General features: G+C 36.5%; 1 protein-coding gene and 1 long non-coding RNA gene across 2 annotated transcripts in view; both read left to right on the top strand.

Annotated features, from left to right (window-relative positions):
• The window catches only part of SGCZ (sarcoglycan zeta), a 178,249-nt gene that overhangs the window by 107,001 nt on the left and 48,022 nt on the right, over positions 1-23,226 (top strand). The window contains exon 3 of the mRNA XM_059882313.1: positions 13,884-14,006. Within this exon, the coding sequence (XP_059738296.1) occupies positions 13,884-14,006 (123 nt within the window). The remainder of the gene's footprint in view (positions 1-13,883; positions 14,007-23,226) is intronic.
• On the top strand, positions 15,795-22,960 carry LOC132344091 (uncharacterized). Its single transcript, XR_009493207.1, has 2 exons — positions 15,795-15,949; positions 22,780-22,960. It is a non-coding gene; the product is annotated as an uncharacterized lncRNA (long non-coding RNA).

Here is a 23,226-nt window from a genome sequence, read left to right on the forward strand (position 1 = left end):
GCTGCTCACTAGAATGAGACTCATTATATGTTGGTTGAAATGAAGTTTGAATTGCAAAAATCAAGTAATTTTAATAATTAAAAAAATACCACTTGCATCAAGGTTCTATTCAGAAAGCTGCTTCTTTACAGAATTTATAACATTAATTCAATCATTCATGATCTAGAATTATACCACACAGTGAAGGAATTGATAGAAAATGGTCCTTAAATTCTATACGATTTACTGTGTCAAGGAGGAGACATACAAACACAACTTTCCTGAATAAAATGTAGCTGACATTCTTATAGGAAAAAAGAAAATGACCAGCAGGACCTATGTTGGTTTCCAAGATGAAAGTGTAGTTTGAGAGTGGCAGAGAGAAAAGTAGAAGAAGCCTGTATCCCCAAGACCGTCATATCTCCATTATAACTGTGGACCACATATCAAACATGTATCAGAAAAATAAACACCCTAACAAGCATTCTGATACATGGGAATATCCAGAGTGAACATTTTGGAAATGTACTTTCAACTCTTTAATATGCCTGTAATAAATGATGCCAAAAGAATTTGTCATACCAGTTTTTCAGATATCCTAATAACGTTCTGTTTAATTTCATCTTCAGACTATTTACATTCTCTGAAAACCAAAAGGCTATTTCCAGGGAAAGACACATTGGGGGTATATACTGGAGAGGGAAATTCAGACTAGTATTTAAAATATGCTGCACATGTGGCTATAAGATTTTTTTTTTCATGTTTAGCTGGATAATCTGATAACAAAGAATGCTTTGAATTGGCAAATTTCCTTGGAGTTTTTTTTAAAAATACATTAAAATGAATGACAATATGTTGAAAAGAATTAGAAGCTTCATTTGGATGATAACAATGTAGGAAGATACTTTCGGTGACTCTGAAACACATACTGTTTTAAATACCTATTTTGAAAGGGAGACACTGGGCATGAAAAAAGAATACATACTGAGTAATAGATCAGGAAATCAGAAACTTAGAAATCCATTTTGCAAATTATTTTTAACAAATTCAAGTGATCTTTACTGAAACACAGTTAACTACCTAAAGTATCAGAAATAACACAAATATTTAATTAAGTAAATGATTTTGTCATATCCTCATCCCTAAACACTACTAGTATATCCAAAAACTTAGCTTGAGCATAGGGGAGTTTTAGTTATTAACAATTGTTCTTGAATATTTTAAAACATCTAGGATACCAAGAAAACTTTCTAGAGACTAAGTAAGAATGTTATGAGAAAGATGGATGTAGGGGAAAGTAGATTTAGTGAAATATTATTTCTTTTTTTTTTTTTTAATCTGAAAATCCTGTTACCTTTTTCAAACAATTCATTAGACTGCCATTTTATTAAGCTGGAAGAAAGCAATGGGTTAGAGAAATGCTATTTCTGAGTTAACTGAACTTTTTGTGTTAACGAAACAATTCAGTCTTTATTCACTAACTGTGCTTTTGTCATTCCTTTATGAAAATAAATATTTCGGTGTATTTACCTCTTTCTTTGGGGTTCTGTATCAGTTAGGGGCTTAGTAGGAAAAATGGCACAGTGGAAAAAAGTTAAGTGGGACTGAGATAAACCTTAAAGGTAGAGGGCTAAACTATTGGGATAAATTGTGGTCCTAGTCACTGAAAAGGAGAGTATTGAGGAAAAAAATCATTTGGCAAGTGTGTAAAAATCAGTTCTTATTAAGATGCACTGTATTTCAATGCCCCCATCTATAAACAGTTGTTTATGTAAACTTAGATTTCCAGGTAAATATTAGAGCATATGTTAGAAATTTTGGATTCAACACATGCATGTTACTTAAAGCCATGATCCTGGATGAGAAACCCAAGATGAATGCAGAAATGAATTTGGCAAAACTAATACAATTATGTAAAGTTTAAAAATAAAATAAAATTAAAAAAAAAGAAACGAGAGGAGTAAATAGAGAGGATTTCCTTCTTTTTTCTTTTTCTTTTTCTCTGTACACTTTCCACCCAGAATACAGTTCAAGAGTGATCAGTCTGACCTCTGAAGCATGTAAATGTTTAGAGAATAGGAAGGAAAGAAGAAAGCAAGGATGCAGGCTGGAAAAGTATGACTGTGAGCCAGTAACAATACCAAGAGTGTGGTTTATCAAGTCTAGTGAGAAAAGCTCTTAAGGAAAAAGATATTGAATGCATCAGCTGCTACTGAGAGATCCTGTAAGATGAGGTTCAGGGCTATTAAATTTTGAAAAATAATGTTTATTCCAAATCTTGATAAGATCAATTAGAGTGAGTAGTGAGAACCTGAATTGATTGATCATTTGAAGTGTAAAAATTTTGTAGTCCAGATATATAACTAAGCTATTGATTAGATATTATAGATTGAGAAGATACTTAAATGTTATAAAGCCTAATTAAAAAGAAAATTACTTCCTCTTAGTCAATATCAGTTCATGCATGCAGTGATAGACTCTTGTTGCCATAACAACCATTAGGGTGGGGTACTCCATTTTAGAAAGTACTGAATCTCATTGTGCTCTAATGAATTTTCCTGTAGGTTCAAGTTATAAAAATACTTTTATCAAGCCCATGTTGCTCTGGTGGAACAAGGGCTTCCCTGTGGATCATATGGTAAAAAAATATGCCTGCAATGCAGGAGAACCAGGTTCAGTCATCAAGTAAACGGAACTAAAATCTAACAGAGTAAGCATACACAGGGACTATGAAGTCTATGTTACATTACATTTTTAAAGAAAAAATATTTTCTTTTTAAAATATTTGTCTTTTCTTTACAAACTATGCTATTTAAAGCTACTATTTAAAACTGTACCTGTGAGTATCTATAGATTGATTGTGTTGCCTCTAGTAAGGAAGTAGCACTGATAAGCCTAATCAGACAATCAATATAGATTTTGGTTTATCAGCCTTGTATAATTGTTTAGTAATTCAAATATACTATCATATCCTTGGATACAATACACTTCTGTTCTTTATTTTCATATACTCAGCATTTAACCTAATATCTGAAATATAATGAATATTTAACGATACTTTTAAGTTGTTGATAATTAATACTGTGAATCATATAAGACTAAAGAAACATGGTTTAAATACCACTTCTTAGTGTGTAACTTGTGTCCAGGACAAGGGTGTATAATATATAAGACTATAGAAGTGTTATTGGAAGAAACCATTATCATCTAGGTGGCACTGGGTAAAGAATCTGCCTGCAATGCAGGAGACACAAGAGACATGTGTTTGATCCAAGGGTCTTGAAGATCCCCTGAGGGAGGGCATGGCAGTACACTCCACTATTCTTGCCTGAAGAATCCCGTGGACAGAGGAGCCTGGGCAGGCTACAGTCCATGCGGTGGCAAAGAGTCAGACACTGAAGCAACTGAGCATGCATGCATACACAACAATACCATTGTACTGTATTGTGCACAAGGTCACAATTGTAGACTTTCGACTATACAAAACTACACTTGGATTGAAAATCTGGAATCAAGAGTCATTCTTGACTATCTAAGCAGTTTGTTAAATTCTTAATCATTTAATTATTTTTCCGTAGATTCTTTGTTAGTCTTTGAATAAATTCTTATATGAAAATGATGACAGTTTTTCTCTAATTCTGCTAATACATAATACCATTTAGCTTTTGTTTTCTAAAGTAGAATTGATATTTGTATATTGACCTTGAATTCAGAGACCTTGATACATTGATTTCCGGATTGTAAGGATTTCTTTGTGGATTCTTTGGATTTTCTATAGATGAAAACATGTCACCAATGAACAATCTCATTTTGTTTCAATCTTTGCAATTCTAAAAAATTACCAAATCATTTTCTAGTTATATTTCACTGATTATGATCTCTAGAACAATGATGAATATAATTGTTAATAGTAAGTATCATTTTCTGCTTCCTTATGTTGTAAGGAAAGCTTTCAGAACTTCATTAACTGTCAGGTGTTTAATAGTTTTTTGTGGATCCCTTTATCAGATAAAGGAAACGAAGTTTAGTTGATGGTTTTCTTATGAAGGGGCTTCCCTGGTGGCACAAAGGTTAAAGAATCTGCCTGCAACGCAGGAGACCCAGGTTTGATCCCTGGGTCAGAAAGATCCCCTGGAGAGGGAATAGGAATCCAGTATTCTTGCCTGGAGAATTCCATGCTCAGAGGAGCCCGGCAGGCTACAGTCCATGGGGTCACAGAGTCAGACATGACTGAGTGACTACACTTTTCTTATGAAGAGTATTGAATTTTGTCAGTTTTTAAACCTATACTTCAAAGATAGTTAAATACATTTACTGAATGTACAATATAAATCACTCTTACATGCCTGGAGTAAACATAGTCTGCTAATGTTTTACTTAGGCTTTTTGATTATAAGTAAAATTATACTGTAGTATTTCATGTGATATCTCTATAAAGTTTTTGTGTCAGAATTATACTAGCTAAATGAAATTGGTTGAGGAGTATTTCCTATTGTGCTGCTGTGGCTGCTAAGTCGCTTCAGTCGTGTCCGACTCTGTGCGACCCCATAGAGGACAGCCCACCAGGCTCCCCCGTCCCTGGGATTCTCCAGCCAAGAACACTGGAGTGGGTTGCCATTTCCTTCTCCGATGCATGAAAGTGAAAAGTGAAAGTGAAGTCGCTCAGTCGTGTCCGACTCTAAGCGACCCCGTGGACTGCAGCCTTTCAGGCTCCTCTGTCCATGGGATTTCCCAGGCAAGAGTACTGGAGTGGGGTGCCATTGCCTTCTCTGATTTCCTATTATACTGTTCTTATTAAAAGATGCATTATTCAAATTAATTCTTTCCTGAATAGTACAGACCAGAATCTGTGTGTGTGTGTCTTTATGTGTGTATGTGTATATGTATAAAGGTTTAAAATTATTTTGTAATTTCTGTATTATTTTATGCTATACTTTATTATACTAGAAGTGCTCAGGTTTTCAGTTTATTCTTAAGTCAATGTGGTAAGTAATATTTTGCAGGCATTTTTTCAAGTCAAACAAATTTGCAAATTTATGGGTATAATGTTGCTATAAAATATTTGTACCATTTGAACATCTATAATATCTGTATTACTGTCCCTGTTATTACTGATATATATGGTTACATTTAAATCTTTTATTAATTAATTTCACCATTAATTAGTCAGTTATTAGTTGTATTAGTTATTAGTTGTATTAAACCTGCTTTTGACCTCATTGACCTGGTATATTTTAGGTTTGTATTCTATTTCATTAATATCTACTCATTATTTTTTCCATTTACATTTTGAGGATTTATCTTTTGTTTTCTAACTTCTCAACATAGATTTCTAATCATTAATTTTTAGACTTCTCTTCCAATAGAGCCATTTGAGGCTAGACATTTTGTTATAAGTATTGACTTACCACATTTTACAAGTGTTAATAATAATAATAATATTATAATCATAGTTTAGTTTGAAACACTTTCTACTTTAAATTAGATTTGCATCTTGCTCATTTTAATGTGAATTTCTTAATTTCTAAACATATGGGAATTGTCAATTAGCATTTGCTACTTAAAACAGATTGTACTGTGGGCAGATAAAAATCTCTATAATTTTCATGCTGTAATCTGTTAAGATTTGCATTAAGTAAGCATAATGATATACTTTTTAAAGTATTTGACAGAGTACATTGAAGTAAAATCATGAATTAAATATTCAATTATTCCCCAATGTATGTAAGTCATGATGTTATGCTAAAAGCTTTATAGCTATGTAATATAGTATGACAATTATAGTTCAGTAAAACTGGAAAAATTATTCAATTGCAGTGGGGCAAAATATTTAAAGATTCAATGCATGACTAATATGTCAAATTTGGTAAAAAAAAATATTAATTTTCTCATTACTATTATTACTTTTTTTTCTACATTATTGAGAAAAATATCTTATAATCTCCCATCAATAATCTGCATTTGGTTATTTTTTCTTCTAGTGTTGTCAAATGTTGCTTTGTTTTGACATCCTGTTTCTATATCTATAATAATTTCAATTGCTAAGTATTCATGATGAATCAATTGAAATAACTTGATATGTTATTAATGCTTTTTAATTTAGAGATACGGGGCATAGTTTTTCCTTTTAGTTATACACTGATGAATTTTTGTGAAGAAATGCAGCAATGCTTAATGGTGGAAAATTCTTAAATTTCTGTTGAATAAAGTTGAACATGACAGAGAGAGAACGCATAGATACTTAAAGAAGAAAATAAAAAGGAAAAAGGAAAACCCAATACAAAATTTGTTAACCTTTAACGTGGATGTGGTGGGTGAGTAATTTATTAATTTATATAAACGGAAAGTTTAGAGCTTGATCCATGTATCTCTGGATCCCGCTAGTTAAGCAATAATTTCAGAAGTATCATTCTGCCCTTTTATTCTCTTCTGCCATGTTTCTCCTTTCCACTGACTGGCTGAATTCTCAGGCAGATGTTCTCCATGTTGAGAATATTGCTAGCCTTAAAAGCTTCAAGTTTATATCATGCTGAATGTCTGATCTCAAAAGAAGAATGTGCCTCTTTTTCAAAACCTAGACCAAAAGTCAGGAGAGCATTTAAGTTACATGCATGTGTATGAATTAATTGCTTTGGTCAGAGAGGATAATACCCTATGAGAACTGAACCACTTCTAGAGAGAGAGTTGGCCCCCACATGCACCCATTGACTCACTATGGGGAATATATTGTCAGTAAAGAAGATTGAGGAGCAGTGGCACAAAAAAGTGTTTACTTCAACAGTAATCAGAGAGTTGTAAATTGAAACCACATTGGTATACCTTTTAACACTTAGATTGGTAAAAATTAGAGTCTTTTAACATTGAGTGCTTGCAATGTTGTGGAACTACTGGAACATTCATACTTTCTCTGTAGGGAATGTAAATCAGTACAACAGTTTGGGAAAAAATTACTATCTAGTAAAATTTGAAGTACACTCTACTGTCCAGCCATCCCACACCCAAATATAAAACCTGGAAAACTCATGCCCACATGTAAAAGGAGATATGTACAAAATGTTTATAGAGTCACTGTTACTGATTCTGATATTCTAGAAACAACCTAAAAGACTGTCAGTGGAAAATGGATCACCAGTTTGTGATATATCCATATGATAAGCTATAGCGGTGAAGATGAATAAACCAGGGCTACATGTGTGGAAATAATGAATTTCACGAATCTAAATTGACAAAAAATAACCTAGTCGGTGAGAAAATATAAAATAATATAGCAGAGTGCGTGTGTGTGTTGTGCAAAACATGCAAAACTAAGAAAAAATGTTTGAAGGACACAAAAGGTTAAAAAACAGGAGTGATAAAAACCCTTTTCCAGACAGTGTTGACGTCTGGTGCTCACTGAGGATGAAAGGACAGGTGATGAAGGAAAAGTTACAGCGAAAGCTTCCCCTATTTTGGAAATAGTAGATAGTTCTTCAACAGGGTGATGAGTAACATTATTTATATAATTATTATATGTGTATGTTTTTCATAACTTCTTAGAAAAGGAAGATGGCAAGCAACAGTACATGACCATAGGGTAGTATCGATTAGCAAGGAAATGATAAAAAAAAAAAAAAAAAAAACTCAGAAGTACAAAGGGTGAAGAGCCGTGGGATTTATTTCAACCTAAAAACACACTTCAATTGAAGCATTGTTGTCAAAAGGCATCAGTCTAGTCAATGGATGGTAGGGAGTTCCAGGGAGAGACACAAAGGTGAATATAACTTTGATCATATACCTACCTAGTTGCTAGTGGAAGAATGGCTGCTCCTCCAATTACAAAGCAGAGGCAATTCCTGGAGGCCAGCAGAAAGAAACAAAGACTGATGTCTGACAAGATGACATGAGAATTGCCGGTGTCCTGGGCTCAGTAGCCCTTCTGAGACAAGCTTCCCAGCTGGGCCGTGAGGACTTTTCCTTTTTGCTGCTGCTTCCCCTCTTTTCCCCCCAACACACTCAGAGTGCATTTTTCCATGTGCAAGATTTTAATGACAAACATATAAAATAAACAACAGGCTTGTCATTTTTTTATATTCCATGAAAGCAGCTTATTTTGTTTCAAACTTGATTTTGTTATTTTCCTGACCCATGATAATTCTAAATCAGCAATTTTAGAACAATGAATGTAGTTGACTATATTGAATCTTGTTTTAGTTTTTCTTGTGGGAATTTTGAATTTTTTAATAATGTTCTTCATCAAGGCCTTGAAAATATTGACAGACATATAAAATTAGAGTTATATAGGGAGAAAGAATTCATCCTGCTATGCTTGAAAAAAACACACCAGAGATAATCAGACATATCCATTTTGATTTTTGCCTTGTTTTCTCTAAATCAGTACTAAATAGTACCAAGAGGCCCCATGGAAATATATTATTTGAGCCCCATTAGAGATTTCTATTGAAAATTTCCCAATTCATGTCTTTGACTGATTTAACATAGAAAATGCCAAGTCAGTAGGTAAATTAATGGAGCCGCTCTACTTGTCAGCAAAACATGCCTTTTACTACTGAATATGACTGTCAGAAATACGAATATTTCAAAAAGGGCAGTGGAGCCATCTCTGAGGGAAATAAGATATTAACACTGTTGTTGCTTTGTTTGTTTGCTTTTAAAGAAACTATACAGAATATTAATTGGACTAGAGAAAATATTAGGATATATATTGAACACTTCAATCCTTTAAAGACACCTATTGTTTTTCTTATGTATTTCCTCTTTCTTTCCTGCCAATTTTCTTTTCTTGTTCTTTTTAAAATTGAAGTGTAGCTAATTTACAATATTATGTTAGTTTCAGGTGCACAGCATAGTGTTTCAGTATCTTTGCAAGTTATATTTCATTAAAGGTTATTACTAGATAGCGGTATGATTCTCTGTACTGTGCCGTGTATCCATGTTGCTTATCTACTTCATGCATAATAGTTTGTATCTCTTAATCCCATACCTCCACCTTGCCTTCATATCTCTCTTCCCTCTGGTAACCACTAATTTGCTTTCTATATCTATGAGTCTGTTTCTATTTTCTGACATTCATTCCTTTGTTTTATTTTTTAGATTCCACATGTAAGTGATATCATACAGTATTTGTCTTTTTCTGTCTTATTTCACTATGCATAATAATTTATAGGTCCATGAGTACCCAGTCCCTTCTCCAGGGGATTCTTCCCACCTAGGTATCAAACCCAGGTCTCCTGCACTGTAGGCAGATTCTTTGCCATCTGAGCCACCAGGGAAGCTCATCTAGGTCCATTCATGTTGTTGCAAATGGCAGAATTTCATTATTTTATGGCTGAGTAATATTCCATATCTTCTTCATCCGATCATTCACTGGTGTACACTTAGGTTGTTCCGTATCTTGACAATTGTAAACAACATTGCTATGAACATTGGTGTGAACATATCTTTTCAAATTAGTATTTGGGGGATTTGGGGATATGTACCCAGGAACAACCTAAAAGACTTTCAGTGGAAAATGGAAATGCTTAGTCATGTGGCAGTTCGATTTCTTAGTTTTTTGAGAAACTTCTGTACTGTTTTCCACAGTGGCTGCAACCAATTTACATTTTCACCAACAGTGTGCAGATTACATGCATGCTGCTTTGCTTCAGTTGTGTTCGACTCTTTGTGACCCTATGGACGTAGCCCAACAGGCTCCTCTGTCCATGGGATTCTCCAGGCAAGAATACTGGAGGGAGTTGCCATGCCCTCCTCCAGGGGATCTCCCAACCCAGGAATAGAACTCGGGTCTCTCACGTCTCCTACAATGGCAGGCAGGTTCTTTACCTCCAGAACCACTTGGGAAGCAACACAGATTACCAACAGGCACATGAGAAGATGCTCAGTCTTGCCAGAGCCTTTTCTTGGCTCAGTCTGGGTCACAAGCCAAGGCTGTCACAAGAAACCTGGAGGCTCTAGAGCAGTCCTCTCTGCCCATTCAGACTTTCCTTGAGGGCAAACCAGTGAGCACACCCCTTGCTCTCAGCGTCCAGGCCTGCCAAAGCCCTCTTCTCTCCCTCAGTGGTCCTCTAACCAGCTGGTCTTCCCCACAGCAGGTCCCAGGACCCAGGCGCCCAATCAGAGGCTCTTGCCTCTCGCTCCCCAGTGTGTCCACCCCTGTATTCTTCCTTTCCTCTAAGTCACCCCCAGGGAGCACAGGTCCAAATCACATGACCCTTCTTCCCTTGCTTCCTGATTACCTGTAAATTGTCTTGGAGCTTGGTTGTACAGCAGCCCTCCTGCCAGTTTCCAATTAGTTTTCAGTGAGAAGTTTTCCACATGGAGACATGTTTTTGATGTGTTGGTGGGGGGAGAGGGGCTCCACCTCCTCTCACTCTGCCATCTTGACCAACCCCCATCCTTTCTTGTTCTGTGCCTCATTGTTCCTTGTTTGATTTTGAAGTTGCTGACATGAACTTCTCAGAAAAGCCTGGATGTTTTAGTGAGCAAGTTGTTGTTTTGAGATGACTAATAAAATGTAGAATTGCCTGGATAACTCATCTCCCATGATCTACCTGCTAAGGAACCAGAGCTCTTTACCCAGAGACATTCAAATATGATGCTCTCCTGCATCTTTAAAAGCGTCTTTGATTGAGATAAGATGAAAATGGGTATCACTGCCTCTCTGAACAACTGGATCCTAAGGTGACATAGCTTAGAGAATATGAGAGGTAGACTTTTGAATTATCTGAATAAGACAACACAAAGCATGTAAGGATATAATAAATTCAGTTTCATATAGCCTAATATATTAACTTTAAACATAAACATTCACAACGATGCAGTATGTGTCCAATTACATATATTAACTGCTTTCTATTTGCAGAGAATAAAAGCAATGTATAGAAGCACCCTATATTCAAAGTTATTTTCGGACTTAAAATATTTACTTACTGTCAACGCATTGCTAATTGCTTGTAATTTTGCCTTATGTAATTATACTAATATGCTGAATAAAGTGTAGTCTGATGTATTAATTTGTATATCTATTAGTCAATTGGATGAGTCTGCCTCCATTTATTTATGGCCTAGATGCCTCTCTTCTATTCCAGGTGCACGAATGTTTGCTCATCTCCTTATTTTCTTGTGCTTATTTAAATGTAATGAATTAAGATATCAACTCATTTCACCATATCCAGACACTCAATTCATAAAATATCTCCAATATAACAATATTAAGTATTATGCCAAGAAAAGTCTTCCCTGTGTGTGTGTGTGTATGTGTGTGTGTCTGTAGTATATGTGGATATATGTATACATAAGCACAGTGAACTTACAGTTCGATGTCATTAAGGTCAGTGATATATTTTGTGGATCAATTTACCCAGTAATTAAATATATTTGCAGGAAGCAAGGTTTTATGTGTACAGTATCTGTAATATCTTTAGGCAGTTCATATTTAATGCATGCTTCAGTGCCCAGAAGATAGATTGAAACACAGAAGCCTCAAAACCCAGAAATCACTTTTATCAGCACTTCTGGCCTCGAGCATGACTTTTTGAACATCATCCATTTGAGTTATTATGGTTCAAAGATTAAAAGCTCAATACAGGGAAGTTAGACCATGATTAGGAAAAAAAAAAAAAAAACAATCAACTGAATACAGGATGCTGAAATAATGTTTACAAGATCAAATGCAAAGACTTTGAACATGAACAAAAGGTGTTCCACGGTTTCTCCAATATTACCATTAAATCCTGTAAGGAAAGTTATTTGCTTAAAAAAAAATAAAAAACAGACTTTAAAATACTGTTCATGCTGTTTTGAACTTGATAGCTTGCATGGTTAGCACAGTTTTTAAGTACTTAGCATTGTTCTGCTTGGAGTTTGTCACACTTTCTTCGTAGACCTGAAAACATGTAAGTAGTTTCGGAATATGAGAAAAGTTTTCTGTTTTCAGAGAAATTATCCCACATGTTATCAGGGTATGTAAATTAATGCCTTCGTTTAATTAAGGGCTCCTAAGAAGCTGTGATGGTGGGAGGTGTAAGTTACTAAAGCCCCCAGACAGGTATTGAGAGTAGTTCTGAGGTGGGATTGAGGACCAGGAAAGGGGAAGAAAGTTCTAAATGCCTACTAGAAGCTAGAGATAATTTTAAATTTGGAGGGTATTTTGAAGTACAAATATAACCTCATGTTTTGAATTCCTGGGGGTCATATAGCTAACAAAACACGATAGTTGATCGTCTTAGTCCATTCAGACTGCTGTAACAAAACACCATACAGTGGGTGGCTTGAACAACAGAATTTTATTTCTCACCGTTCTGGAGGGAAGTCCAAGATTAAAGTGACAACAAACCCAGTGTCTGGTGAGGGGCTGCTTCCTGACTTGCAGACAGCCCACTTCTCCTCGTGTCTTCACGTGGTCGATTACATGCAGGGAGAAAGCAAGCTCACTTGTGTCTTTTGATTAGGGCACCAGCTTCACACATGAGGGCTCCATTCACATGACCTAATTACCTTCCAAAGATCCCATGTCCTAACACCATCACATTATGAGTTAGGACATCCAGATATGAATTTGGAGAATCCACATTCAGCCCATAGCATAGGTACAGAGAAATGAAAATAGGCACAAAGTGTGCTATGCCCGGGGCCCTGAGTGGACCACATTGTATCTGACAAGAGTTTCTGCTGTAGACAGCAGAGGACGGATGGTCCAGTTCTTAACAAAAGACGAAGATATAGATGTATATGCCAAATGCATATGCCAAAAGAAATAAATTACTGTTGTGGAAATAGCAATTGCCTACTCCCTGACCAATTTGATTGTCTTGCTGAAGCCATGCTCTCAAATTAATTATGTGTTGTTTTTTTTTTTAAATATGGGAGCTGGCTTTGTGGATTGTGGGTGGATTAATATGCAAAATGGTCCAATAAATTGAAAACAGATTTTCCATTACATTATACAATTATATTTATTTAATATTAAATTTTAATAATGAAAGTTATTGATTAGACGATACATTGGAGAACATTAAATATATATATGCTATATATATGTGTGTGTATGTATGTGATACACACATACATTTACAATATTGAATCTAAAATGGATTCATATTCAGTTTAGTTCAGTCGCTCAGTCCTGTCAGACTCTTTGCAACCCCATGAATCGCAGCATGCCAGGCCTCCCTGTCCATCACCAACTCCCGGAGTTCACTCTGACTCATGTCCATCGAGTCAGTGATGCCATCCAGCCATCTCATCCTGTCGTCCCCTTCTCCTCCTGCCCCCAATCCCTCCCAGCATCAGAGTCTTTTCCAATGAGTCAACTCTTCACATGAGGTGGCCAAAGTACTGGAGTTTCAGCTTTAACATCATTCCTTCCAAAGAAATCCCAGGGCTGATCTCTTCAGATTAGGTAGTAATAAAGAGTGAACAAATATCAATATTAGCATCTATGAAATGTTGAATAACTAAAGGTTCACAATTTCCCTGCACTATAGCAAGTATAGACACTATTGTCTACTTGCAAAGAGAAAAATGAGAGTCCTTCTGTCCACAAGTGCCTATGAAGCATCTAGCACATGCCAAGTAAAATGCCAAGTCTGCAGGCAGCCACGAAGAACAGAGCAAACATCGTCTCTCCTTGTGTACATGCAAAGATTTCCCAGCTGGCTAAACCCACAGACGTTGTCAGGCCTATGTCAGGGATGTGGATGTCAAATATGTACCCGACCACCTGGCCCAGCAATATTCTACCAAATTAGAATCCTGAAAGGATGGTAATTTTAAAATACTAATTTAGGTATAAAACATACTGTAGAGATTAAATAATGTATGTATTTCTCTTCTCTTTCTAAAAAAAAATACATGTTCATGGTTTCTTGGATACAAGATTCATTTTTAAACCTTTCCTCTGACCATAGGAGCTGATGCTGTGGAAGCTCAGTGTAAAAGATTTGAAGTGAGAGCGAGTGAAGATGGCAGGGTGCTGTTTTCTGCAGATGAAGATGAGATTACCATTGGGGCTGAAAAGCTGAAAGTTACAGGTACTGTAGATGGAGGTCTTGGAACATTGTTTACTTCCTGAAAGAATATGCAACTGAACAGGAAATGACTTTTTAATATCTGTGGTTCATATGCCAGAAATTGAATCTCACATAATATCATGGGATAACATCATTTGATTTTCCAATAGTAATCAAACAGAAAGCCCTAGGTTGAGGTTGCAGAAAAGACTATAAATATATTAGCCTTAGTGATATAAAAGCAAAGCTGCATGTCTCAGGCAGGGTTAGAGGGAGGAAATTGAGTATGGATGGTGGAAGATAAGGTGGGGTGCAAAGACTCAAGGTGACTGATAACTATAATCTAGAGGTATTATTTAAAAGTAAAAGATATGCAAAAGAAGATCTAAAATGTAAATATCAACTGAAGTAGAGGGAAAGGTTATAAATAAACTAAATTCTTGTTCCTTAGAGCTCATAATTGTCTTCCAAAGCATATAAATCAAGAAATAGTGCTAATCACCTATTATGGAGACATTATTAAAGTCATTATTCTAATATTAGGGCCATTAGTGTCAACCACCAGCTGAAATGAAAAAGTAAAAGCAAAAAACAAGAAAGCAGAAATTGAAAAGCAGGATTGGGAATAGGGGAGAATTTTATTAAGACTATTTTAAGCAGTTTAAGAACAATATCTTTTGAATTATCTGAGTTATAACCACAATACATGTTATTTTGCTAAAATATTTTTAAAATACTCAAGGAGGCCTGTATTTAAAAAATGAAATATGTGTAGCTTAGCATTTCCCAAATTTGAGTTTGGGGACAGTTCACGGGATACCTGTAATATCTATTTAGGTAAATGGAGACTGTAGGCCATTGAGAGCAGTTTACATGGTAAATAAATGACCTCAGCTCTTGGGCTGTTTGGGTTTAATCCTGCTTCTACCACTCAGTATTTTGAGTAAATTCTATGCTGTCTATTTTTCTTAAATCTAAATGATTGAAATGATAATTATTATTAGTGCTCAAATTATGTGTGTGTGTGTGTGTGTGCACATGCCTATCTATGCATGTGTGTGTTTAGAATGTCTTGGACACATAATGAAGACACTGTGAAGGTTAGCCTTCTATTTTTATTAGTAATGATAATATTGCCAATATCCCAGATAGGAGGGCTTGTGTGGATTTCAAGAAAGATACACAAGTAGATGGCAATTAAATTCAGCAAGGATCGCAAAATGGGGATCCTCACTGGGCATCTCTGGTCTGGCTCACAATCTACTACCACCAGACTCACTGTCCCCCAGGGCCTCCTTTCTTTCTTCTGTGAGTGTATTGAGTAGCTGGAGTGTGCACGACTGGGCTGGTGTTTGGACTGGTCTTCATGACTGCCTGTCAGCCTCATTCTCTTTCTAAAAACTCCTTGGAAGGTCAGAGAAGAAATCATGCACATGAGGTAAACACTGGCTTTCCTAAGTCCTGAGTTGACAGGGAACCAAAAACCTTTTTTATTAAGTTAAAAAGCATGAGGATTTGGGTTGACAAAGGGCATAGACAAATCAGAAAGGTCATTGACTATAGGGCCCTTGGTGATAATATTTGAGCTGCTAGTTGACGGGCAAGTCAGGAACCAGGGTAGAAACGCACTTAGGAGGATTAGGCATTTGTGATTTAAATATTTAACAATTTTTGCATGTTGGTAGTACCTGCCAGTTATCAGCTTTGATATCAATGTAATCCTCATAGCTCTTAGGATATTACACTTATCCAAAGATTATTTCATCCATGTTCAAGTATTCACATTGAGTACTTTGTATTCATAAGTAAAGGGAAATTCTAGAGCACTTAGCAGTGTTTATGAGCTCACAGAATTCTTTTTCTGATCTTTATATTACCTTGATTTTCCTCATAACTGTTGCAGTGAAATACTTTCTTCACAAAATTAGACCCATTACCTGGTTTTGTTTTAATTTTTCTTTGAGGTAAGTAAGTACTCACCATATGTCCTCTTTTTCTTGGTAGCCTGGCAGCCACCCTTGAACTGTGAATTGGGCTCTTAAGTCAGAAGAGAGCGTTCTCTGAACAAACTCCTCTTCTCTGCTTTTTACGTAACTGTGTTTGGCGGCATCTCTGCTGACCTAGTCACTTTCTCTCTTTCCTCTCCGTGTGCATGTGTGTGAATGTGTGTGTGATGGAGGCGTGGTACACTCTGTCATGTCTACATGGTTAGATACATGTAGCTCACTCTAGCTTTCTTTTTCCATTTTTCCCTGTCTCAAATGTATACACACAGCTTTGAGTTTTTTCTTTGATAACTCTCTTGATCTGTATTATCACAAAAATTGATTAATCAGTTTTATAATATATTGATGTATCATATAACTCCAGAAGATATTAAAAAAGTAATTTGATTTTGAGGTCATAATTATAGAATCCAGGCAGACTTTTGTAAAGGATGGCGGTTTAACACAGGAGGGAAGAATGAAAGCATTTGTAATAAGTAACCCTGGCTTTTCAACCATTGTAGATATTCAAGGGACTCCACATCATTCAAAACTAAGTGCTAAGTTGGGGAGTACTTTAACATGATTAGAATCTCTCCCAGAACCTAGCCACACTCCTGTTCCTTACGGAAGAGCCCAGATACATCCACAGACACAGATACAAACATACACATACCTGGGTGCATTCTCAAATTCCTGCAGAGTCCTTTACTCCATTACCAGAATACCGCAGATGAACTTTATAATGGCTTTCTTTCTTCCTGTGATACTTCTAAAATAAAGGAAGATAAAGTTATCAAAGGCAAATATGACTGAGAATTTCCCGTGCTTAGAGGAGAAGACTGTGCATAGCGTAGCATGCAGTTTAAGGGCACCGGGATTGATTAGTAGCCTCATATGTACTTTAAAGCAGTGCTTGAATATTTAACAAATAATACTACAAAGAATCAGTGACTCCAGGGTATTTCATATAAATTAGGTAGTGGTGCTGACAAGACTTCAAAGTTATGTGTGGCAAGAGATCTGTGTGAGGTTGATTCGAGAATTTTAAATTTAAGACAAGAAATTTTTCTATTTAAGCGATATCCGTGGGGATTAAAATGGATCCTTTCTAGTTTACATTTTAAGAAAAATGGTGTTTCATACATGGACTTCTCTTTCAGGTCAACAGAAGTAGATGAATTTATTTAGACAATAAGTGTGTCTATACTCCTGAGACAAAATCAGTTGTGACTATATATATTTGCAAATCTAGTGTAGTTCAGGATATTTAAATTTCCTCTATTGAAACATAGCAGGGATGTACTCGAGGCATTTAAATACTTTTAGGGTGCAGGAGAGTAGAACTGAAGTGGCAAAACAGCTCCCTGAACAGCACCACCCCTCATTACCCCATCAGCTTGATCCGTAATCAATCACATGCTTTCAACTTGTAATTTTTTTACTCTTGATATAGCTTCGCTTGCTCAATAATACTTTGCTTAAATTTTAATTTGAATATACTTATATGATCTTAACATGCCAACTCTATATCATTGAATATATGGGCGTTTCACACATTTGGCTCATATACACATACTTGACAATTTATTTTCCTTTGTATTTGTATTCCCTAATATTGATCAAAGATATTACTTAATGCAATTATCTTTTGAGGCCAGGTCAGTAAATAAAAGATATAAACTTTTACACTCAGAAGACTCTTAAATTTAGGGCTTTCAGGCAGGATCAGTCAACTGTAATTTGTTCTTTCATTTGTATTCCAAGTAGTATATTAACTTAGAAAACAAAGTGCAACTTATTTGACTTTATAAAGTGAAAGACTTTAGCCCTATAGGATACTTTCATGTTAAATTAAAAGCCATTAGGTGGAGTTAAATCTCTCCATTTTGCCTTTGAGAGAAAAGTGAAAAATAGCTGAATGTATGAGAAGAAAGGACCTCTTTTTTTAATCAGAAATTAAAACTGGCACTCTGAAAGAATAGTGCATCCAAATCCTGTATTCACCCTGTGCCCTCAGGCTTGCTTGAAAGCCAAGAGTGTCATTCTCTTGTCTCTGCTCTAATTGAATGATTGGAAAGATAGAAAGGTCCCAATGCTTGTTTGACAACAGAAGACAGGATTTTCCAAAGAGCTGCCTTTTATTAATAAATTAAACACTATGTTTCTGGGCTGGAATCAATATTCTCTGGTTTGTTTTTATTAGCTGGTCTTCACATCCTTGCTCTTGTCTGTTAACTCAGGACAGGTTGTGATGAGGTCAGCTTTGGAATCAACCTTTCTCTTACATAGGGCCATTGTTCCTCTGGGCTGTCCAAATGCCAAGAGCCTGGTGGCATGCAGCCTGCAGTATAGAGCTGCTAGGTCTGAACAGCACCTGAAAAAAATATGATCAGATCAGCTGCTGAGGATTCTAAGGTGCAGTCATTTCATTTTCTTTAGTGTAATATTTTAAGTCTGTAGTTAGTTTAGTCGCTAGGTCGTGTCCAACTCTTGCAACCCCATGGACTGTAGCCCACCAGGCTCCTCTGTCCATGGGATTTTCCAGGCAAGAATACTGGAGTGGATTGCCATTTCCTTCTCCAGGGGATTTTCCCGACCCAGGAAGTGAACCCAGGTCTCCTGCATTGCAGGCAAATTCTTTACCGACTGAGCTATGAGGGAGGAAAATCACTCAATTTTCTAGCTTTTTTTTTTTAATTAGCCTCCTCCTCCACCACCCCCTCTTCTTCTTGCTCTTCTCCCCCCCAGCTCCCAACCAACCACTCCATCCTCCCCCATGCCCAGTGAGCTGAGGAAATGCTTCAGCAGCAAGTCTGCACGGTTATGGCCTCTAGATGTTTTTTAAACTTAGTGAGGATAAAGCTCTTGGAGATGCTAAAGAGGAGTACCACTCTGACTCCCAGATTTCCAGGTGAAAACGGATTGGTTTTGAAAGGTATAAATAATGAACTATGTTGTTATTCAGTCACTTAGTCATGTCCAACTCTCTGCGACCCCACACAAAGCCTGCAGCACACCAGGTTCCCTGTTCTTCACTACCTCCCGGAGCTTGACTCATGTCCATTGAGTCAGTGATGCCATCTGATCATCTCATCCTGTCACCCTTTTCTCCTCCTGCCTTCAATCTTTCCCAGCATCAGGTTTTTTCCCATGAGTTGGCTTTTCCTATCAGATGGCGAAAGTATTGGAGCTTCAGCATCAGTCCTTCCAATGAATATTCAGGCCTTTCAAGAACTGAATATTCAAATGAATTATGCCATCTTCAAGAAAATAGCTGCTTCCTCTGAGCACCTTACTAACAATCTTCTCCATGATTTATTTCTCCGAGCCCTGACTCAAATGTTTCCTATTTTTGTTAAAGTAAAACTTCCTACACTTGGTATAATAGAAATATGAGGAAATTCATGAAAGTTTCCAAACTTCTGGCATATTGAGTGCAGCACTTTCACAGAATCATCTTAGGATTTGAAACAGCTCAACTGAAATTCCATCACCTCCAATAGCTTTGTTCATAGTGATGCTTCCTAAGGTCACTTGACTTCACATTCCAGGATGTCTGGCTCTAGGTGGGTGATCACACCATTGTGGTTATCTGGGTCATGAAGATATTTTTTGTATAGTTCTGCATATTCTTGCCACCTCTTCTTAACGTCTTCTGTATCTATTAGGTCCGTACCATTTCTGTCCTTTATTGTGCCTGTCTGAACATGAAATATTCCCTTAGTAGCTCTAATTTTCTTGACGAGATCTCTAGTCTTTCCCATTCTATTGTTTTCCTCTATTTCTTTCCATTAATCACTGAAGAAGGCTTATTTCTCCTTACTATTCTTTGGAAAGCTGCATTCAGATGGGTGTATCTTTCCTTTTCTCCTTTGCCTTTCACTTATTTTCTCAGCTATTTGCAAGACCTTCTCAGAAAACCATTTTGCCTTTTTGCATTTCTTTTTCTTGGGGATGGTCTTGATCACTGCCTCCTGTATAATGTCACTAAACTCCATCCAAAGTTCTTCAGGGACTCTGTCTATCAGATCTAATCCCTTGAATCTATTTTTCATTTCCACTGTATAATCATAAGGGATTTGATTTAGGTCATATCTGAATGATCTAGTGATCTTCCATACTTTCTTCAATTTAAGTCTGAATTTGGCAATAAGGAGTTCATGATCTGAGCCACAGTCAGCTCCTGGTCTTGTTTTTCCTGACTGCATATAGCTTCTCCATCTTGGGCTGCAAAGAATATAATCAATCAGATTTCAGTTTTGACCATCTGGTGATGTCCATGCGTAGAGTCTTCTCTTGTGTTGTTGGAAGAGGGTGTTTGCTAGACCAATGTGTTCTCTTGGCAAAACTGTTAGCATTTGACCTGCTTCAATTTGTACTTCAAAGCCAAATTTGCCTGTTACTCCTGGTAGCTCTTAACTTCCTACTTTTGCATTCCAGTCTCCTATAGTGAAAAGGACATCTTTTTGGGGTGTTAATTCTAGAAGATCTTGTAGGTCTTCATAGAATCGTTCAGCTTCTTCAGCTTTACTGGTTGGATATGGCTTTAGTATAATGGTAAATCTTGGAGAGTCTAGACATATCAATGACTATGTGGTCCCTTAGACTATTCCTCTTAAATATCAATTGCTGAATTGATAAAACATGAAGTAAGGTTTTAGAGTAGTTGGATTGCTAACAGTGGAAGACTGTAGCCCCTGCTGAGTGAGAGAAGCACAGGCCTTCTGTATTATTGATTGAAAAGAATCCTGCAGTTTGAGTCTATTCCATTTATCCTTTTGTTTTCTTTATCAGTGGATGTGTCAAACTTCTGGTTACTTTACTCTGTATGATACATCATTTCATCACTGAAATAGGGTCTCAACCCTGATTTCACTGACCTGATTAGATAACTCCAGTTATTTTAACCCTTCCATTCGTGCTGTGAGTTAATCACTTTTTTTGACAAAATCAAAACGTGCTCAAGAACACCTTTTGAATAGGCTTAAGTGTCCAGGTAGTAGTGCTCAGGTAGAAACCCCAAAATTCTGACTATAGGAGGAAAATTCCCAACTGAACACTAACTGTAAACTTTTGTTTTGAAAAAAAAAAAATTAAAAAGTTTACATGTGTTTGTAAGAAATGATACAGCGAGATTCCATGCAACATTAACCCAGTTTCTCACCATGGTGACATATTCCAAACTATAGTATAATATCCCAAAAAGGATATTGAGATTGATACAGTTAAGACACAGGCATTTCCACCACCGCAGGGATCCCATGTTGCCCTATGGGGACCACAACTACCCTCATCTTAACTCCTGTCAATTGTATATCTGTTCTTCACTTCTATAATTTTCTCAGGTTAAGAATGGTTTACATATAAAATCATGCTATAGTGGCCTTTGAGGATTTTTTATTTTCAATCAGTACAATTCCCTGGAGATTCTTTTGTTTTATTGTATATATCAATAGTTTCTTCTTTTTATTATTGGAGAAGGAAATGCAACCCACTCCAGTGTTCTTGCCTGGAGAATCCCAAGGACGGGGGAGCCTGGTGGGCTGCCGTTTATGGGGTCACACAGAGTCGGACACGACTGAAGCGACTTAGCAGCAGCAGCAGCAGCAGCAGTATCCCATGGCGGAGAAGGCAATGGCACCCCACTCCAGTACTGTTGCCTGGAAAATCCCATGGACGGAGGAGCCTGGTGGGGTGCAATCCATGGGGTCACTAAGAGTCAGACACGACTTCACTTTCACTTTTCACTTTCATGCATTGGAGAAGGAAATGGCGACCCACTCCAGTGTTCTTGCCTGGAGAATCCCAGGGACGGGGGAGTCTGGTGGGCTGCCGTCTATGGGGTCGCACAGAGTTGGACACGACTGAAGCGACTTAGCAGCAGCAGTATCCCATGGTATGAATGTGAAAGTGAAAGTGTCAATCACTCAGTCAAGTCCAACTCTTTGTGACTCCATGGACTGTACCCCGCCAGGCTCCTCTCTCCGTGGGATTCTCCAGGCAAGAATACTGGAGTGGATTGCCATTCCCTTCTCCAGGCGATCTTCCCAACCCAGGGATTGAACCTGGGTCTCCCATATTGTAGGCAGATTCCTTACCATCTGAGCCACAGGGAAGCCCCTAGTATGAATATACTACAGTGCATTTAACCATACATCTGAGTTGTTCAGGTGTTAGAACTACTATGAATATTTGTGTACATGTTTTGTTATAAACATAAGTTTCATTCATCTGGGATAAATATTCTGAAATATATATATGTAAAGGCAGAGGCCCTAGAAGATAGAGAATTTAGAAACAAACATTTTAGAATATTTATTTCTATGCCTTAAAAAAAGAAAAACTTCCTTAGATTTTGATAGGAATAAACCAACACATGAATTTTAGAGTTGACATCTTTGCTATATCAGTTATTCTGGCTCATGAAATAATGTATCTTCATTTAGTTAGCCTTTCTTTGACATTTTTCATGAACATTTGTCACTTCCAGCATACATATTCTATCTACGTTTTCATGTTTTAATTTTCTTTGAAGCAATTATAATTGGTACAGAATTCATCACTTTTGATTCTATACATTTATTTTAATATATAAAATTTAATTGATTTTTTCATGTATTATCTTGTATATTTTTATCCTGTGACTTTAGTGAACTTAGTAGAGTGAACTTAGTAGTTATAGCAATTTTTTGCAGACTTCAGGGACTTTTCTATGTAGATAATCATCTCTTATGCAAATAAAGACAATTTTATCTTTTCCTTTTTAATCTATATGTCATTTATTTCTTTTTCTTTTCTCATTACAGTTACTACAAATTACAGTTCTATTTGGATAAGAATTATGCAAGGGAGGAAGATGTTTGCCAAACAAGTGTGTTGAAAAAAATGTTAAGATGCTCAGATTTATGAGGTTCTGGCCAGTCTGTTTCAAGAACAGCGATTATGTGTATTGTTTTCTTGTAATTAATTTTAACATTACTTAGATCATATGTGTTTTCTGATTTAATAGGCATATTGAAAATGCTCAAAAGTCATAAGCATTCCACAGAACATAACTAGTCTATAGTTACTTATATTCCTCGTGAATCAAAATTTCAGATAAGAAAAGCACTAATTATTGTTTCAAAGTGGTAGCACGTGTGTGCATTCCAGAGGTCATGATGAAAAGTGGCACTCTTTAAATAAAGAAAATATCATTAGCCAAATCTGTTTTTTAAAAAAATAGAGAAATAGGGGGAAATGTGCAAATGAAG

This window comes from Bos taurus, chromosome 27 (genome assembly GCF_002263795.3).
Source record: "Bos taurus isolate L1 Dominette 01449 registration number 42190680 breed Hereford chromosome 27, ARS-UCD2.0, whole genome shotgun sequence".
Taxonomy (NCBI): Eukaryota; Metazoa; Chordata; class Mammalia; order Artiodactyla; family Bovidae; genus Bos; species Bos taurus.